We start from the raw sequence: 19,354 nt of genomic DNA, 5'->3' as shown, positions 1-19,354 counted from the left end.
CAAAGAATTCAGCATAATCTGCATCAATTTCTCCGTAATTTTAATGGTGAAATTGACTACAAGAAAGAAAACAAAATTAATTAAATTTTGTTGTGAAAACATTTTATAATAAATTCAAGTTAAACTCAATTTAAATTACAACTGACAGTATACTTGGTTATCATATAGATCATCCATAAATTTTTTTAAAATTTTTTGAAAATCATTTGATATGTTTTAATTCTTTATTATTTTTAATGAATATAAAAAAAAAATTATCTATTTGTTTATTATTATATAATGTAATTTTCGCAACGGACCTTCGAATTTAATTTATTTGTTCTGCAACTGGTCATATTATTTCATACTCTTTCCGGCACATAAATATAAACCACATAACGCAATAAAACCACATAATGCAATAAGTTACGGCAACACTTAATTAACATTAGATTCACTTGATTATACATAACACCCATTATAAAGGATTGAAAATTAAGAACTTTTGTAACATAACCTAACATCATTATACAAAGCATCACAAAACACGGCATATAGATCCTTTCGAGAAATATCCCAGCAAATCGCACAGCTTAGTAACACATTTTCCTACTCAAACACGATCACGGCGACGAATAAGATCAACGATGATAAAACCCGGATACTTTGGCATTGAAAACTTAAGAACATCGCCAGCTCTAATCTTCATATCCTTCTTGTATTCATACCAACCACGAGTCAAGTACTTCTCGTAGGGGCATCGATTTGAAGTAGCAATTGTGCATGCGTATTCCTCCCAACTGTCTTCTGGTTCAAGAACGATTCGTGTCTGATTTGAAGAGAATGCAAACTTCGATACATTACGGGGGAAATGCTGAAAGACATGTTAATCAAATGTATTGTTTAGTCGAAAGCGAGCAAATTTTGAATAAAAAAACAGCTTATAAATTTAGGACCATATAAAACCTACCATGACTTGCATCTTTTTCCTGGAAGCAAGTGCATTAGTGACCTCCATATCCCAAGTGTAAACTTCGTGAAAATTGATATCAACATCGTCGGTCCCTCCAGAAGAACAGTGAGCACAATAGCAGTGACTATCATTCGTATATTCTTGACTTTCGGTATAGCTCACCATAGGAGTCCTACAATATAAATTGCTTATCATAACAGCTGCATCTTAATTCTAGTTGGTTCATAAAGCTTATGAAAAACTCTTAAACATTCAACCTTCAGTGACGATAAACACATTTAGCTTCATCATAATAGATTCAATTAAACAATAATCTAATGACATTTTTCTTTAACCTTGCTAATAAGTTGAACGATATGATTACTTAAACTTAAAAGTATCACAACAAACAGATGATCATTTGAACAAACGCGGAATATACATAGAAGGATGCTGCATACCTCTTTCTTCTTCCCATCTCCTTTTTCGCAATGCCTTTAAGTTTTACTGACAAAAGGATGCTGCATTTGTACTTTGGTTTATAGGAAACGTATATAAGAGGATAAAGTGGACATCTACAATCAATTCGAAGGTTGAAAATAATTTTTTTTGGCAGTAACCCACATGTTGTTAAAGTCTAGTAGGGTAGCCCAGATAGTAACACTGTTGGCGAAATTATTACAGGAACATGCATTGGTAACTGGCGCGCCTTGGTAACTGGTAAGGGCTATATGCTTTTCAACCAACCAACAATATTGCATTTTTTGGGTACAATTATCTAAATGGCTATTGCTACGGTGGACCACCTTCACAAGTGGTTCACGGTGGACAAGTGACCTACCGAATATGAATTTTGCGAAATTCACAGTTTGATTAAAAGTTTATATCGTATAGATCATCCATCAATTTTTTATTACAAAAAATGTATTTTATATACGTTTGCCGGTTTAAAATATCATCATAGAAAATACATTTAGATTGTATTTGTATGTATAACCAAAATGTATTTCGATAAAATAACAATAACATATGCATTTTTTTACTATTTTCACCATATATATAAAGGAAACAAAGTTGATATTTTTTGTATTTTTGATGAAGAAATATCTAGTTTTGGAAAAAAAATAAACAGCATCATAAGAGTTGAACCCAAGTCCTATACATTACAAGAGTAAAAGGCCAACCACTGCGCCAGGGCACGACGGGAAGCAAAATCAGCCCTGCCCACGGGTATCATAGTGCATGAACAGGGACGGACACATGTAGGGGCTGAGTGTGGCTTTAGCCACACCAGATTTTTCCAATTTTTTTTTATATACTGAAAAGAAATAAAAAAGTACAGAGTTGTTAACCTCAAACAATCACATATTCTTTCTCTCTTCCTCTTCAAATTCTCAAATAAGCAAGATCAGAAGTTTCTACCTCAAATCCTCAATTGTAAGCTTCTAGGTGTGTTTGAAAATCTAAGGTAAAGGTGAGTATTCCAATTTTCTCCTATTCTTTTCTCCTTTTTCAGCTGAATCCCAAAACCTCAATTTGTTAAAATTTCCATTTTCTCAATTTCTCATAAATGGGTACCTTTATAATCAATTGGTGTGAAGAACAATAGTTATTTAGTTGTGATTTTGATCTGTTATGTTCAGTAGGTTATTGTATGATTGCATTACTTTGTATTATTAATATACCTTGAATTTGTTCCTCTAGCTTTGATAGTCTGCCTTGGTGTTTGATGATATGGTTATTTGTTTGGATAGTGTCCTGCTATATTATGCAAGTGTTGTAATGTTTCCTTAGCATGAGTTCAACAATAAAAGAACATAGGCATCGCAATAATAACAGGAAAATAAATTGACTTTACTCAATTTAAAATCACAACTAAAGAGCCCCAATTTGTTAAGAATAGAGAATAGAACAATTCTAAGGAATTGATATGAGTTGCACTAGACCTCACTGACCTCACTGAATTAGCTTATTGGCATTGTAAGTGTTAAAGAAACAAGTGTTAAGTCACTTATTAAGGAGACATTTGAGAAGTTGTCGTTTATTAGTGGCTTGAGTTTCTCTAGTATTAGGGGGCAAGTGTATGACGGAGCTAGCAATATGCGAGGTAAGTTTGGTGGTTTTAGAACTTTAATCCAAAATGAGAATCCATCTTGCTTGTGCTAAGAATTACAAAGATGTTAGTGGTTTTTTCGGTAAGATCAATATGCTTGTTAATTTCATAAAGTCTTCTAATAAGAGACAAAAATTGTTTTAGGAATCAGGACAAACAAGTAACCCAGTTTGCAAAATTTCTTTTATGTTTAGCCACACTGATATTAAACGTCTGGATCCGTCCCTGTGCATGAATAAATAAATTATAATATACTCATCAACAAACACATAACATTATGAAAATATCCCAAGTATGAAAACATCTAGCCCATTGAGGAGTTCAAAATCATAAATAACTTCAAATATAGATTATAGTTACATGCCAAGTTCCAAGAGCATCATAAAAACCATTACATACAATCAGACAAACCTCACTGTGAATTAGTTCAAGCGGTTGCCTCGAACAATGTCAACCACCAAAACATCAGGTGGATCGGACAGCTGAAACTGAACCAAGTCTCCCTCCTGTAGTTGATTAGCTTGCCTAAACTGATACCAACCATCAGTCAGGTACATTCGGAATTTTCCTGGATTGTTCTTCAAAGTGTAAGTCTTTATAGTGCATATGGTTTGGTCCATGTTGTGCCGAGTTCTGAGTACAATGTTGTTCCTGCCTCTGAGCACATGCTTGGCCGTTCGCGATGGAAGGTTCTAGCATAATATAACCGTTAAGAAATTAAATAACAGTCTGAAATATCATTAACTTTCAAATTATAGTAACTTGGGTAACTCACCAGAACTTGCGCCCTTTTGTCACTGGAATTGCATTCAGTCACTATTGTTTCCCAACCATAGTGACGGTCGTTTTCAAACTCGGGAAGAGTATAAGTGTCGTCATTCGGTAAAACATGAAAATCTTCACGATCACTTGTGAGGTCAATAACTTCCGTCGCATTCATATTATGCAACTTAAAATAATTTTCATCGTCAATGAGTTCATAAACAACTACAACATCAGTCGGTTGTCTTAAACCGTATAAAATAGCTGCCATCCGGCCCGAGGTCATGTAACACTGACCATCAGCTATGTGGAATTCCAGCATGGCTGTATTTCCACTGGGATGCCATAGATACCCCCATGGGCGTTTCTCTAAGTTATCACTCCAAATAGATCGAAATGTTGGACACATTTCAATCTTGTCCTATAAATGACAAACATATAAACTCATCATAATTTGCATGTTGTCCCTACGGCTATACTGTTTAATAATTGCATTTTTTTACATTTTGGCACAGTAAATTTGACAATTACCATATACACATACAATCATTCACTTCCATAACGCTTGGTATAATGACACAATTGAAACATGGTTGAAAATAATGACAACTTTCATACCTGGTCTGGATAAACAACAGTCCTAAAGGATTTCCTATTACCCTTCTTAACAACAGAACGCCTGAAATTGTATCAAAATCATACGAACATTACTTGCAAAACAGGTGAATATAACCAGCAATTTAACATAATCACGTTTCTATTTGACCCAGCACTACAACGACTATACCTAATTACAGGACAATAAAGTAAAAACACAAAACGAGTGGGCAGGGTGACAACTACATTGAAAAAGAAAAGAAAGACTACCAAAACTAGTTTAATGGACGTAGCGTTAAAAATAAATACGGTTGACCTACAAAAATTACCTTGTACTTGTAGGAGCCATCGTTGACAGTGTACAAGATGTGGGGTTCAAATGTTACCAGATTCAGTATTTAAAAGATAATAGCGACGTCACTGTAGCAACAACTCCACCAACTGAGATTCAAAGGGGATAAGGAGATTGTGTGGTAGCTTTATATTCGTTTCACTGTTTCAGGACAATTATTGGATTTTGTTAAATTGGCTATTGGGTTCTAAAAGGTATTCACCCAAATTGGGTCACACCGTGACATTCCAAAAAGGGCTTCCCCTTCAGGAATTGGATTCCATGAATTCAGGAACCATGCAGTCAGGCTGCAGTTAGTAATTTCCAACCGTACGATCAAAATTGAACGGCACAGATCTTATGCAGTTTTATTTTTTAAAATAATAAAAAGTCTGACTTAAAAACCTGAATCGTCTGATTTCAATCAGACAGTCCAGATCTTGCTGACTGCATGCAGTCATGATTTTTGACTGCACATAATCTGCATCCCTTCCCTTCACGCCACCCTTTAATGTTGTATGTGGAAACGTATTCCCTGCAGTCACTATTTGACTACAGGTGAATCTCCTATTTGACTGCATGTGAATCTCAGCCATCGACATTTAAAGCTGGATTGCCAAAATTTAAATCTAAAGGTTTTATAATGCATGACTGCACAACTGGATGGTAACTTGAATGCATGGATTGCAGATCCGTCGTATGTATATAAATTTATAGGAAGGTTATAGAGCTTAAAATAAAATACTCGTAATTTAATATCAATTAATGCTCATGACTTAATATTATTATGTAAACTATGTAGTCTAATATCTTGATTTAATAGTCCGTTATTTTTTTTTTTAAGCAAAAAAGGTCTAAATGGAATACCATCTGCAACAGTCATGATGGAGTAACATAAAATAAAAAGAAATTACAAACAACTAGGGGGGGACATCAACCAAAACCCATTCACAACCACATTTCAGCCTAATTGAGTGAATGAATTATATATTAAAAAGTAAATCGCATAAAACGAACAACAAATTACATGACAACAACATAACATTTTTTTTTAGATTGAAACGACAACAACATAACATATTAAACCCGCATATAAATAACGACTTTAATGAAACATGTTCATTAGTTTACAACTGCTAAAGTAGCGAACAATCGGGGGTCTTCCGGATGAGCGTCTATATGATCAAACATGTATTCCACATCTTCATTTGTGTGTAACTCTTTCAACTCATATTTCCTTTCCGCATCATCGTACCCAGCACTATCACCATCCAAATTGATGTACGAATCATAATACGAAATTTTGTCTATGCGGATTTCAATGGCGTACATGGCATAGGTCAAAATCTCAATATGACGTTTGAGTGTTCGAATACTTGTTACCGTGTTCATCATCTGAAACAAAACAAAAAAACGTCAGTGTTGTAATGACTACATGACATAAATGTATCATCTTGTCTTGTTTTAAAAATTGATATACAAGTATATATATATATAATAATAATAATTTTTGGTTGGCCAATACAATTAAGACACATGTAAAAAATATTTCATGTCATGAATTTTTTGGTCAAAATAGTCAACGTGGGGGGCCAAAATCGCACAATTATGAAACGTGGGGGGCCAAAACTGCAATTTAGCCTATATTTTGTACTCTTATAAAAATATTATGCGCCCTATTTCTCTCAACTGAAATATTTGCTCTTCCTTTCTTCATCCTGAAGGTGTGTTTTGCCTCTATTTATGGGAAATTGCAATTCAAAAGAGGTTTGGTTGGGATGCAGATTATGTGCAGTCAAAAATCATGACTGCATGCAGTCAGCAAGATCTGGACTGTCTGATTGAAATCAGACGATTCAGGTTTTTAAGCCAGACTTTTTATTATTTTAAAAAATAAAACTGCATAAGATCTGTGCCGTTCAATTTTGATCGTACGGTTGGAAATTACTAACTGCAGCCTGACTGCATGGTTCCTGAATTCATGGAATCCAATTCTGTTTGGGTGCCTGTTGGTGTTGATTGTTAATTAAAGGTGATCCCATTGCAGAAAAAGTTAAGGAAAGGGACAGGTTAAAGAAACAAAAAGAAACAGGGGATGGGCGTGCACTGTGCAAGCAGCTCTGTTGCTGCTGTTGTTGCGACTTGCGTGTTCTTCTTTTCTGTTTTTGCTTTATTTTTATTTTGACTTTGACAATAATAATAATAATATAATAGAATGATAATTTGCTATTGTTACTGTTCATTATTTATTTTCTTTATTTTTTTCCAGATCTTCATAAGCATTCTTTTGAGTTTTGATGCATTGATTCAGATTTCAATGGTAATTGGAAAATATTTATAAAATATTTTTGTTCCAAATCTATATATTCCCTAAATTGGTGCATTTTATCAATTAAAATACCACACCGATAAATAAAAATCAATGAAAAATATAAATTATTAAAATTTTAATATTTTGTGATTGTAATATTTCATTTTAAGTATTTATTTATATTTTTTATATTTTATTGTCATTTTTTTTAATCATATGTTTACTTATTAAAAAGGAATTGTTGTTCATATTCTTTTTTATTGGATTTAAATCATGCTTATAAATGTTTTTTTACTATTATTTATAAATAAATGTTGCACTCTATTTTTTTACTCATTATTTTTTTATTTGTCTAATTTTCCATGTGATATTTAACAAATACACTGATAAAATAATGGAAACTCCTCGAATGACTATACTATAGGATGAATTGGAAAAAAGTGGAATTGAGAAATTGATATGCTTAAAAAAAATTATTCTTAAACTTCATACTTATCAAGTAGAGAAAAATGTGTCATTGTCTGGAATATAAAAGGAATGAAGTAATTGACTTCATATATTATTTTTTTCATTCGTTTGTTTCTCCAATTAGGTGATATTGTACGGTCGGATTGATTAAATTTGCAAGCTACGATCAAAATCGATAGTTTCTGTCAAAGTTCATGGCCCTTTCATGAAAACTAGATTTTTGATATGACTGTTATTACAATCTGTCTATCCATTCGGAGTCCGATCATTAAGATTATTTTTTTCATTTGTTTGTCTGTCCAACTAGGGGATATTGAATGGTCGGATTGATAAAATTCAAAATCTACGATAAAAATTGGTAGTTTCAGTCAAAGTTCACGACTCTTTCATCAAATTGAATGTTCATCGTGTTCATCATGTACACTGGCGGCGGACCACCGATCAGAAAACCAAAAACCACCCAAAAAATCCCTAAATTAAAACCAAAATCCAAAATTTTGTCCTAAACATTTATTTATCATTTTCAAACACAAATTAAACCCAAAAAATAACAAATCAACACAAACAAAAAATCAAACCCAAAAACTTTAAATCTCTCTGTTACCTTTCTTTTTTGTACAAACCCATAAATATAAAATAGAAATAAAACTGAAAGAATACAAAATGAGTAACATAAAATAAAAAATAAGACCAAGTGAAATACACGTGCGAGAATATACCATTAATATCCGGTTTTTATTGTATGCGTACGGTGCGAGGCTCATATGTCATGCGCACCAGAGACAGAGCCAGAAAACAAATGTCTAAAGGAGAGAGATGACGATTAAGAACAAATATATTAACCGTTAGATTAGTTTTTGCATAATGACCTTTTTTTTATGAAAATAAAAGAACAAATATATGAAAATCTAATTTTGATTGTAATGATCGTTTTTAAAAATACTATTTTTAAAAAAAGATATTTATTGTTTTTTAAGATTATCAAGATATTTATTGTTTTTAAAAATATATCTACGATCGCATACCAAGCTCTACTGGCGGCTAGCCCTAGCCGCTAATAATTAATACTCAATATAATCGATAGCACATGTTAAAAACGTGTAAAAAGACAAAAATTAATCAGTAGATTGCTGATGAGCATTAAATCCCAAAGTAAGCATGTCTTCATAAGAAATTAAATTAACAACTATGTAAATAAATACTCTAACCCCAAAACTTGTCTATAAAACTCCAACATCAGAGTCTTAATGTAAATTTTTAAAATGTAAATCACTTCAATATTTAAATTTTTAAAAGGGTAAATAGGTTTTTACCCCCCTGAAAAATAGCCAAGTTTTGTGTTACCCCCCTGCAAAATAAAAATTTTGGATTCCCCCCTTGTAATATGAAGATTTTTTGTCTTTCCCCCCTTGTTGGCCAGCTTGGATATTATTGATGATGTGGCAAGCATAGATGGCTTTTCTATCATTTTTTCTTTATTTATTAAGTGCCATGTAGGTTAATTAATTATTAAGTGGCATTGTTGAATTGAAAAGTTATTTTCCATGGTGTAATTAATCATTTTATTTATTTAGTTTATAAATTAAAATATTAAAAAACAATTAAAAAAAATCCTTCATCATCATCAACATCAGATTCATCACTATCATCGTCAAATCAACAAAAAAAACACTCAAATCTAAATAAAACTCAACAGAAAGAAGTAAAATCAAAATAAAACTCAGATGGTATGATGATGAACACAAATCTAAACTTCCCTTCCTTGTTGTTTCTGGGTTTTTCGTTTTCGGTTTTGTTTGCTGGGTTTTCATTTTAGGACATCGATGGTGATTGATTTCTGGGATCCAACTTGATAGCGTTTTGAGAAAGTGAAGGAAGATGAAGAAAAAAAAGGCAAGGAAAATACAAAAGTTCTGGGTTCTCGTAGAAATCACCCAAATGGTGATGGTTTATGGATTGTGTAACAAAAGAGAGAAAAAAATGGGTTAGGAAGAAGGGAGGATGACGATGATAATAGTTGTTGATGAGATTGAAGGTTGATGAATTGATGATGATGATGATGATGAGAGTTGGATGTTGATCAATCTGGTGGAAGCAAGAGATAAGAACAGAAAAATGGAACACAAAAGAGGGGAATTAATTTTATTCAAAAAAAAAAATTTATTCTTCAACAAAAAAAAAATTAAAAAATAAATATGAAATATATTTATATATGTGTCACTAAATAAATTAAATAAGATTGAATTAAAAAGCCACATAAGCTGCCACATCATCAAAAATTAAGATTTCATATCTAGTTGGCAATTGAGGGGGGTAATTAAAGAAATTTTGACTTTGTGAGGGGGGAATCCAAAATTTTTATTTTGCAGGGGGGGTAACACAAAATTCGGCTATTTTGCAGGGGGGTAAAAGCCTATTTACCCTTTTTAAAAATAAATATTAAATTATTTGAAAACAATTGCTTGATAAGAAACATATATTACATTAACAAATAATGAAATTTTAAGATAGAAGTTTGTTACCTCATTAATCAAAGAAATTACAGTCGATGATAAACACAAAAAGAAGCGATTGACTCGTAAAGCAGTAGGTTAAACTCCAGCGACAACATCTCTGGCAACATATATGGTAGCGTGGTAGTAGGGACAACTAAGAAGAAAGACTGGAGGTAATGAAGACTCTTAGGTTGAGGTTTTACGATCAAGTTGTGGGGTTAGAGGCTGGGTACCAAATTTGTACTAGTTGAATTGAAGTTTATGTTTTAAAAGGTATATGAACTTATGAAGATGAAGAATCAGAGGTTGATCAAGTTGTTGGTTTTGGATCAAAGAAAACGGTGTTGGAAAAACAATATGGTGATACTTACTACTATCTACTCCATATATAGTATAATTAATAATAAAAATGAAAACAAAATAACGGACAAAGACACGTGATGAACAGTCAAAGAGCCTTAACTGCTCTGTTTAAACCTCACCTTAGAATCTACCATAATTTATATATAACTTAACTACCTTATTTTCTTTTTCTTTTTTAAATAAAACTACATTTTATTATTTATTTGTAAAAAACGAATTCATTTATAAAATTAAGTTGCAATTTTTAAATAAATAATGTTTTTTTTTATTTATTATTATGGGTCCATTTTGATTATTTGTTCGGGCCTCCAAAAAATCGGAACCGGCCCCTGATATATATATATATATATATATATATATATATATATATATATATATATATATATATATATATATATATATATATATATATATAACTTTAAAATTATTGATAAAATATATTTATATTGTTTTAAAAAAACTTAACAAAATTGATTATGGGATGGGCCGGATCTGGATTTGCTACAGTTATAGATGGGCCGGTGTGGGTAGGAAGCAGATTTTCTGCTGTAACTGCGTCAACACAGTTACAGCAGCAGCCGTTGGATGTCAATCAATGGTCAGGATTATTTTAATGTTTATGTAATACAAACCGTCCGATGATAAATCAATGGCCTAGATCGATGGGTAAGCACTGAACAAAGGCAACCCATCGTCTACCGAGGTAAGGCAATAATTGACGCGTCATACCCCACTCACGGACCCATATTTACTGCTGTTGATATTAACACATTTTTCCATTGTTTTAAATCAGAGCCAGTGAATTTTGATCGAACGTCTGTGATTAATCTTTCTCTATTAAATGTCAGCCACTGATTCAGATCGAACGGTCCTTAGCTGTAACAGCAAGAAATCCATTTCCCCACTCACTACACCGATTGACGAAGTTGGGTATTAACTCCGAAACCAACCATATTCCTTAGAAACACGCGTCCCTTAATGGTAGTGATTAACCCCATATATATGTCATTGATATCTCTTCACTTCCCACAATTAATCAATTTCTCTTCACTTCCATCTGATCAACAACAGACAAGTCTAAGGCGTCTACCAACCCAGCAAACAAACCTTTGAAAAATGGCGGAACACCGTGCCGAATCTTCTGTTCGTCCAGCCATAAGTTTTTTCAGTACAGTGCATGTCGAAGGAGAGGTAAGTACCCTGATGTTTAATATGCGTTTTAAAAGAGAAAAACCATTATGGAGTAATAAAAATACAAAATCCTTCGATTAAAAAACAAACCACAACGATGATGTGTTAACATTGTTGTGTCTTTTTTTTTTTTCCAGATATAATAACTTAAATTTAAGTTTTATTTTAAATTTGTTTCCATTTATGTTGTAACGTTAGGTCAAGGGCGAAGTTGAACCGGATTTTTACAGAGAATACAAACAAGAGTTAGGGAAAGAATGGCGTCTGTTAGATTCAACCGGAAGTGGGGTTCAAAAAGTCGTTGAGTTCAACGATGATGATGAAGTTCCCAGGCTTACAAAAGGGTGGACGGAGCTTAGGGAAATGTATGGTTTACAAGGTCATCATTCGGTATTATTCAAATACATAGGTTCAAGTTCCTTTCAGATCTTTGTTTCACCCGAAAAGATTACTCCTGCACAGTTCCCAACGTGGCATTCGAAAAGTCGAGCGCTTCGAAAGGCTGTCACATTTAAAGTTACTATCACAGAGGATCCTGAAGTTAATCCGATTTTGGTAAGTTTCTGAGTTTTGTGTTATATTGTTCAATTTTTGCTAAGAACGTTTAATGAATTAAACAGATATAGTTGTTAAATTTGTTTTAATGGTTTGTTTCGTTCGTTTCAGACATTACCATACGATCTGGGAGATTATCTGTGGAACACAATGCTTGGCCGGGTCAGGCTAGTTGGTAACAATGGTGAAAAGCACTGGTGCTCGTTGGAGTTTAAGCAGTATCCTTTTGAGGTGAAGATTTCAAGTGGCTGGCCGGAGGTTGTTGGCATCAATGATTTCAAAGTTGGAGATACTATACTGTTCAACTGCTTCAACATCTACGATGACCATATGATGTGGGTGAGAAAGGATGAGTAAAGATTGGGACCAACCTGGTGATTGCATGTATTTAATGTTTCTGTTTTAGTATTTTATGAACTTACCTTTTGTTTTGTTAAGTCACAGACATGGATATGATATTTTGTTTTGTGTTTTATCTGATCTGATATATGACAATGTTTCTCTTTATGGGTTAAATTTAAGGTACTGTGTTATAACTAATGATTGGTTTTTAAGGGATTTGGATTTTCTGCAGTCAAATAGGGACTGCAGGTAAATCTGAACCACTGATTTTATTTATTTTTTTATTTATTTGATTATCTAGTGGTGACACATGGGTGACCATCGTGGCCCACCCCAGGAAAAAAATATGGGCCACCCTCCACTTACCTATATAGTTAAGTTATTAGTTAATAAATATACTTAATAAAATATATTTTATCATATATAGCTATTAGTTAATAAAATTCCAATATATTCACTAATTAAAATGCCAAGTTAATAATATATTCACTAATTAGTTTTTGGATTGAGCCACGCAAATTTCTATCCAACGATTTATTTTATGAAATTTGTGTTCGTTAAAACATTATTGAGTTGTGCAACATTACTAAAAAATTATATCGGTGTTATTTGATTTATCTCATCAAATAATTTTTTCATAAAAAGTAACTTGTAAAACAAAAAGTAAAATGAAATTACCAAACAACTTTAACTTTATTTTTAAAGTTTCTTTTTTTGACTTTATTTTTAAAGTAACTTTTATAGTAAAAAAAAGTTTGGCCAAACGAGTACCTTTAAAATTAGATGCCACTTAGGGAGGGACAATATTGAAGGCCAATGTTGGATCCGTCAATGTTCTTATAATGGAAGTTTCGGTTATAATAAATTCATATAATTTATAATACTCTTGTATATGTGATGGAAGTTAGGGGTGTACGTGGGCCGGATTGGGTTGGGTTTGGCCAAAACCAAAACCCAAACCACATATGGTACTCCGGGTTGGGTTTAGTAAAATAACAACCCGTTATAACATTGGGCCGGGTTGGGTAAATCCACTAATTTCCGGGTTGGATTGGGTTGGGTTGTGGGTTACCCAAATTATTTTTCTATTTTTTTTATTAAATATCTAAATATTGAATCGTCATATTTTCTCATAAAAAATAACTCAATCAATGTATCTTCTTGAAAAATAGGGTAACTTTTTTTCACTATAAAAAATAATCACCCATTTTTGTGTGTAAATCTACTAATTTACGGGCTGGATAGCGTGTTATCCAAATGATTTTTTTGCTTTTTTTAATATCAAATGATTAAACCATGAATCACTATATTTGTTTATGAAAATTATTCAAATTTTTTAAATTTTTAAAAAATAATGCGAAAAGTTATCATATTTGTTTATAAAAATTATTCAATCATTTTTATTTTCGTAAAAAATAATATAACTCATTTTCAATATAAAAAATATTTAATAATCAAATGAAAAAATCTTTAGTATTTTCATAAAAAAATTTCAAGAAACATAGCACTAGTGGGTTAGTAGGTTTTTTGGGTTGGGTCCGGTTTTACCTGAAACCCAATTTTTTTAATGGGTTTTTCATTTTTGAAATCCATATCCACCCACTTGCCCGACCCAACCGACTTTTTTGGGTTGGGTTGGGTGGGTTTGACCGGGTCGACCGGATTTGCCCAACCCATGTACACCCCTAATGGAACTGAGTGAATGACCAGAGCTTTACATAAAGCTACATTTTAATTGATAAAAATATTTGTGTTTTCTCTTTAAGTATTGAATGTTTGGGCATGATGTTATCAAATATGTATTTGAGTAGTACATATTTTTTGTATAAGCAAATTGACATAGATTTGTAGTTGACGATCTTTGGCACACAATTCCGTTTGCAGCTGTCGAAGGTGCCGTTGACTAAGCACCACCCATGGAGAGCTCCATGGTTTAATAATTTTTATGACTTATTTCTTTGATTGAGGAGAAGAAGTTATTGATATTGTTTTCCATTTGAATTTGAATGGGCATGATGCGATTGTGTTTATTCCAAAAATAATTAGATTCTGAAGAGAGGAGAAAATGGTAGTTGCAACACACCAACGAAAAGTGGGTGGGTGTGTTATCGCATTCCCCATTTTGCATTTATATATATTTAATTTTAAATATAATTTTTGAGTAAACGACCACTTTGGTCCATGCAAGTGGCACTCGCTGTCATTGTAGTCCCTGAATCATAAAAAAACATTTCAAAATCCCTGAATATAACTTTCGTTTGTTAGAAAAGTCCCCGTCGTTAATAATACACATAAAAAAAAAATTGGGTGTGGGAGGGCCGTGGCCACCCTCTGCCCCACCCTAGTACCACCACTGAAGATACTATTATTGCATCTGATACTAACTTTCAAAAGCCAAAATTTATATGTTTAAATCAAATATATGATCGCCGTATCGGTGTCGTATTGTATTGGTATCGTGTCACGTACCGGGTCTTCGTAGACAACCTACAGAGATGCCAGTAAACTCCAACTTCCGATCTCGAAACAAATAATTAAATAATATAAGAAGAGTAAATTTTACATTGAAACTAATATTTTTTATATTTTAAATATAAGTTTCAAGTAAATTATACTATTTCTATTTTCCTTAACTATAATTATATAAAAAATGAATTAAGAAGATTAATGAATTTATTCTAATTCCCATGTGAATAACCAACAACAATTGAAAAGCAAGTATATGAACAATATAGAAAATTAATACATTAATCATGTTTCTGGGTAATTTAGCCATCGTATTTTGTCACAGTTATTATGCCATCTTCTCCTTCCCAAAATTGGATCCTGTCGCCACATTTCATACAACTATTCTTGAAAAATTTGTACCATCCATGACCAACATGACATTGTGAAGGTCGTTTCTCATTCCAAATGAGGTTCCAGCATTCAACAACACCCCCTGCTAATGACACCGTAAGATAAACTGGTCTTGTTGAGAGCCTTGTTTGAACCACATGTGCAGGGATCAGCTGAAATTGGCAACAAAATTGGACATAGAACACTCAATTGGCAACAAACTATAACAAATATTGGACATAGAACAATGAATTGGCAACAAAATAGGACATAGAACAATCAATTGGCAACAAACTATAACAAATATTGGACATAGAACAATGAATTGGCAACAAAATAGGACATAGAACAATCAATTGGCAACAAACTATAACAAAAATTGGACATAGAACAATGAATTGGCAACAAAATATGTGTCGGATAACATGGAGAATCGCAGGAATATCAAAAAATTTAGATTGAAATCTAAGCTGAATAAAACTAATAACGAGTTTGGAGTTTAGCTTACGAGTGGTTGACCCCCTCTGGCCGTTGATTTTGAAATAGTTGACTCCCATAGGGGTATATCTGATCCCCATATAAGACCGGTGTCAATTGCTTTTGCTGGTTTTGAAAGAGTAGATGTTGTAACCTTGTTTGGATCACGACGATTTATCCTTGAATTTCGATGCTTATTTCTTTTCAGACCAAATGAAAAACTCAAAAATACGAACTTTATAAAATCAAATCTGATGTCTACAGGCTTTGTGATTCGATAGACTTCTCTAATGGTTGTGAGGTTGGTGTTAATTTTTGCTTTGCCTTGTGAAGCTTGCGTTATTGAACAAGGAAACACATTTCCACCAGGACCATGAATTTCACATATTTGTGTAAACTCTTCCTTCCATTTTTGATAAACTGATGGAGGGATAATGATGTAAGCCTGGGAAACGATTGTATGATCAAAGTCTATAATTATAGGATAAATATTGGGCGCAATATAGGAATTGATAAAATATGTTTGAAAAAGTTTGCTTACCTTATTTTTCCACAGTTTGGTTACGAACTTAAAACTGCTACTGCTGTTGTTCATCGTAGTGAATAAATGTCGTATAGGAGGATATGCTTGTGGCCTGTGGGTAACGACAGAGATATATTCCATCGGCAGCTAATTCCATTAAAATTACATAAAGGTCAACAAACATTTAATTGTCAGCTGACCTTGGTACCAAACTGTTTAAATACAAATTATTACATCGTTAATAAAAATATTATTTATAAGATATTAAGATATATAAAATATATGATTAAATTTGTAAGTATCATATTTAAATAAAGCCGACTATAATTTTACTACGACCGAGTGGGTTTGCGACTAAGTTTCAGAGGATATCAACATTATTATTCAGTACTGAAAAGAGGTTGAATCAAAATGTGTCAATGAAGTACAATAGTCAAGCCGATCACAATGGATTATGTCAATTTTATTTTCGTCAATTACATATATTTTGGATCAATTTTTACCTTTTAATTTACATTTTTTCTCCTTTTCTTTTGTATATCATAAGAAATCAATGAATTCTCTCAATTATTTTCCCCGAAAAAAATTGAGAGAATTCATTCTCCTAATTTTAGGACATAAAGATTATTATAAGTTGATTATCTATAATACAAAAATAATCAAAAGCAAACACATAAGCCAAACATACACTAAGTTTTTAATGGACCTGGATACCATGCAGTCAAAGCATGCTGCAGTCATGCAGTCAGTACATGGGAACCCTTAGATTTATTTTCAAATTTTTTTTTTTTGAAGTATATTTTTTGAATTAAAAAAACATTAATTTGGATGGCTAAGATTAACCTGCAGTCAAAAACTGACTGCAGGGAATCCATTTCCGTTTTTAATTGTAAAAATTATAAAAATATGATATTATTGATCAAATACATTACTCCCTCTGTTCCAAAATATAAGCAAAAATAGGTCAACAAAAGTTGATGAATTTGGTTTAAAATTTAGTCCGAATACATTCACTGTTGTTGATCCACTTTTGCTTATATTTTGGGACGGAAGGAGTACATGTTCAATACACCTAAAAAGTAGTTTTTGCTTATAATTGTGTCCGGTGAAAATATATAGTCAAAACGGGAATGGATTCTCTCAAGTGTAATTTACACTTGAGAGAATAATGTGTGGTTTGTTACATTGATCAAGAGAGAGAAACATATAAAAATTTAGAGAAAATGAATTTAGATGGTGTTAGATTACACTTTATTCTCTCAAGTGTAAATCACACTTGAGAGAATCCATTCCCAGTCAAAACGGATAGATTATTTTCTAGGGAGGAAGTAACGTTTTACACACATACTATAATGCAATGCAGGTGCATGACATCCATTAGATCAAATCGAATGGTTTAATACAATTTTTAATAATGTTAAATCGTGATCATCTGATTTCAATCAAATGGTACATAAGCAACTGACTTCATCCATGAAACGTTATCGGACTACATGGGATCTACATCCCTATCCAAATTGACGGTATGGGTGGCCTTTTTCGTTCCTCTGAGCATATATGTGGTTTAGGTTTAATGGTTTATTAATTGAAGTTGGTTTGGAGAGTACAAGCTTCAAATCAAAGGAACAGTGAGCCTGAAAAGCAAATGAACAGTAAACGAAAGGAAAAGCTGTTGACAGATTAAGACGTTTCGGTCTTCCCCGTAAGTACAGTGCATTGTCTGTTGTGTAATAGCATGAGTAATTGGAGCCAATGACACAACCAAACAGGATACAATCATCTGGTCACATTTGAACTCGCCTTTGAACTCCATCACTGCTCTGCTTAATGTTAACTGGTTCAATTCAAAATAAACAAACATGTCATCAGTGAACAAATAGTTTTTTTTGACAATAATAATAATAATAATAATAATAATAATAATAATAATAATAATAATAATAATAATAATAATAATAATAATAATAATAATTCGGATAGATAAGACATACGGCTAATTTCAGAATAATTCGTTTAATAATAATAATAATAATAATAGTAGTAGTAGTAGTTAATTTTGTTAATAAAAATAGTGATATTAATATGAATAATGATGGGAAATAATTTAATTCAAATAAAGGAAATGGGAAATAATAAATTGACATAAAACACTACACTAATGTTGTATTTTTTCCTGTCTAACCGTGTATTCAAAACTAAAAAGTAATAATTAATTGATATAAATTTCCAATAATAACCCTCAGATAGTGGAACAATGAAATTAATCAATTTTATATTTTAAATCCAGATGTCAAAAGAATATTCCTGAAGATCCGTTTTTTTTTTTTACTCGCGTACCGTGCGAGGCTCATTTAGCCGACGGAGCCTATTAAAAAAAAATGCATTTTTTATGTTTTATGTTTTGAGTAAATTTGAATCCAAATAGTTGGATTGGTCTGTGAAATATAAGCTAGTATTTTATTATTTCAACAAGTATGGAAAGACACGTTTCTCCGATACGCTAAATGAATCAAATAATTACAATAACCGTAACGATGATTAAGCAAAAGTAGGTTGTATGGAAAAAATGATTTTTTTTTTCCTTTTGATTCCCGAATCAATTGTAAAAAAAAGCTTAAGTAAGGAATGTCGCGTAAAAATGATATATTTCGGACAAATAAGCAATGATTTTGCAGTGTGGAAGTAATTATTACACATGTACCAAAGAAGCTTTTTACTGATATCAACAAGTATGGAAAGACACGTTTCTCCGATAACTAAATGAATCCAATAAACCCAATAATCGTAACGATGATTACGCAAAAGTAGTTTGTTATTGATATTATTAAGTGTTTGTTATTTTTTTAAACAATAACATTTTGAGTTTTTGTTAATAAATTTCCAAATATATAGCTCGCAACGCCAAAACTTGGAGATAAAGGAGTGTTGGATCAGATGGTAGTGCGTGGTAGTGGGATTTCATTATGCCATGTTGTGTGTTCAACTCCTGCTTTGCCATATTTTTTAGACTTTTTGTTAGGTCGGAAGTCATCATCAAGAATCACATAGCAAAAAAAA

General features: G+C 32.2%; 1 protein-coding gene across 1 annotated transcript; it reads right to left on the bottom strand.

Annotated features, from left to right (window-relative positions):
* Positions 1-592: 592 nt before the first annotated feature.
* Positions 593-1,117, bottom strand: LOC123886179. Its single transcript, XM_045935514.1, has 2 exons — positions 950-1,117; positions 593-853 (listed from the first exon to the last, which is right to left on the bottom strand). The coding sequence occupies exons 1-2, from the start codon at positions 1,115-1,117 to the stop codon at positions 593-595; spliced, it is 429 nt and encodes a 142-aa protein (XP_045791470.1).
* Between the last annotated feature and the right edge of the window lie 18,237 nt (positions 1,118-19,354).

This window comes from Trifolium pratense, linkage group LG5 (assembly GCF_020283565.1).
Source record: "Trifolium pratense cultivar HEN17-A07 linkage group LG5, ARS_RC_1.1, whole genome shotgun sequence".
Classification (NCBI taxonomy): Eukaryota; Viridiplantae; Streptophyta; class Magnoliopsida; order Fabales; family Fabaceae; genus Trifolium; species Trifolium pratense.
The sequence above is the reverse complement of the archived record's forward strand: the minus strand, read 5'-3'. Positions and strand labels throughout refer to the sequence as shown.

Excerpts from the sequence above, each read along its gene's own strand:
- LOC123886179 (XM_045935514.1), bottom strand. The coding sequence starts at position 1,117 with ATGGTGAGCTATACCGAAAGTCAAGAATATACGAATGATAGTCACTGC. Across the intron at positions 854-949 it reads GGAAAAAGATGCAAGTCATG|CATTTCCCCCGTAATGTATC; the intron begins GTAGGTTTTATA and ends CATGTCTTTCAG.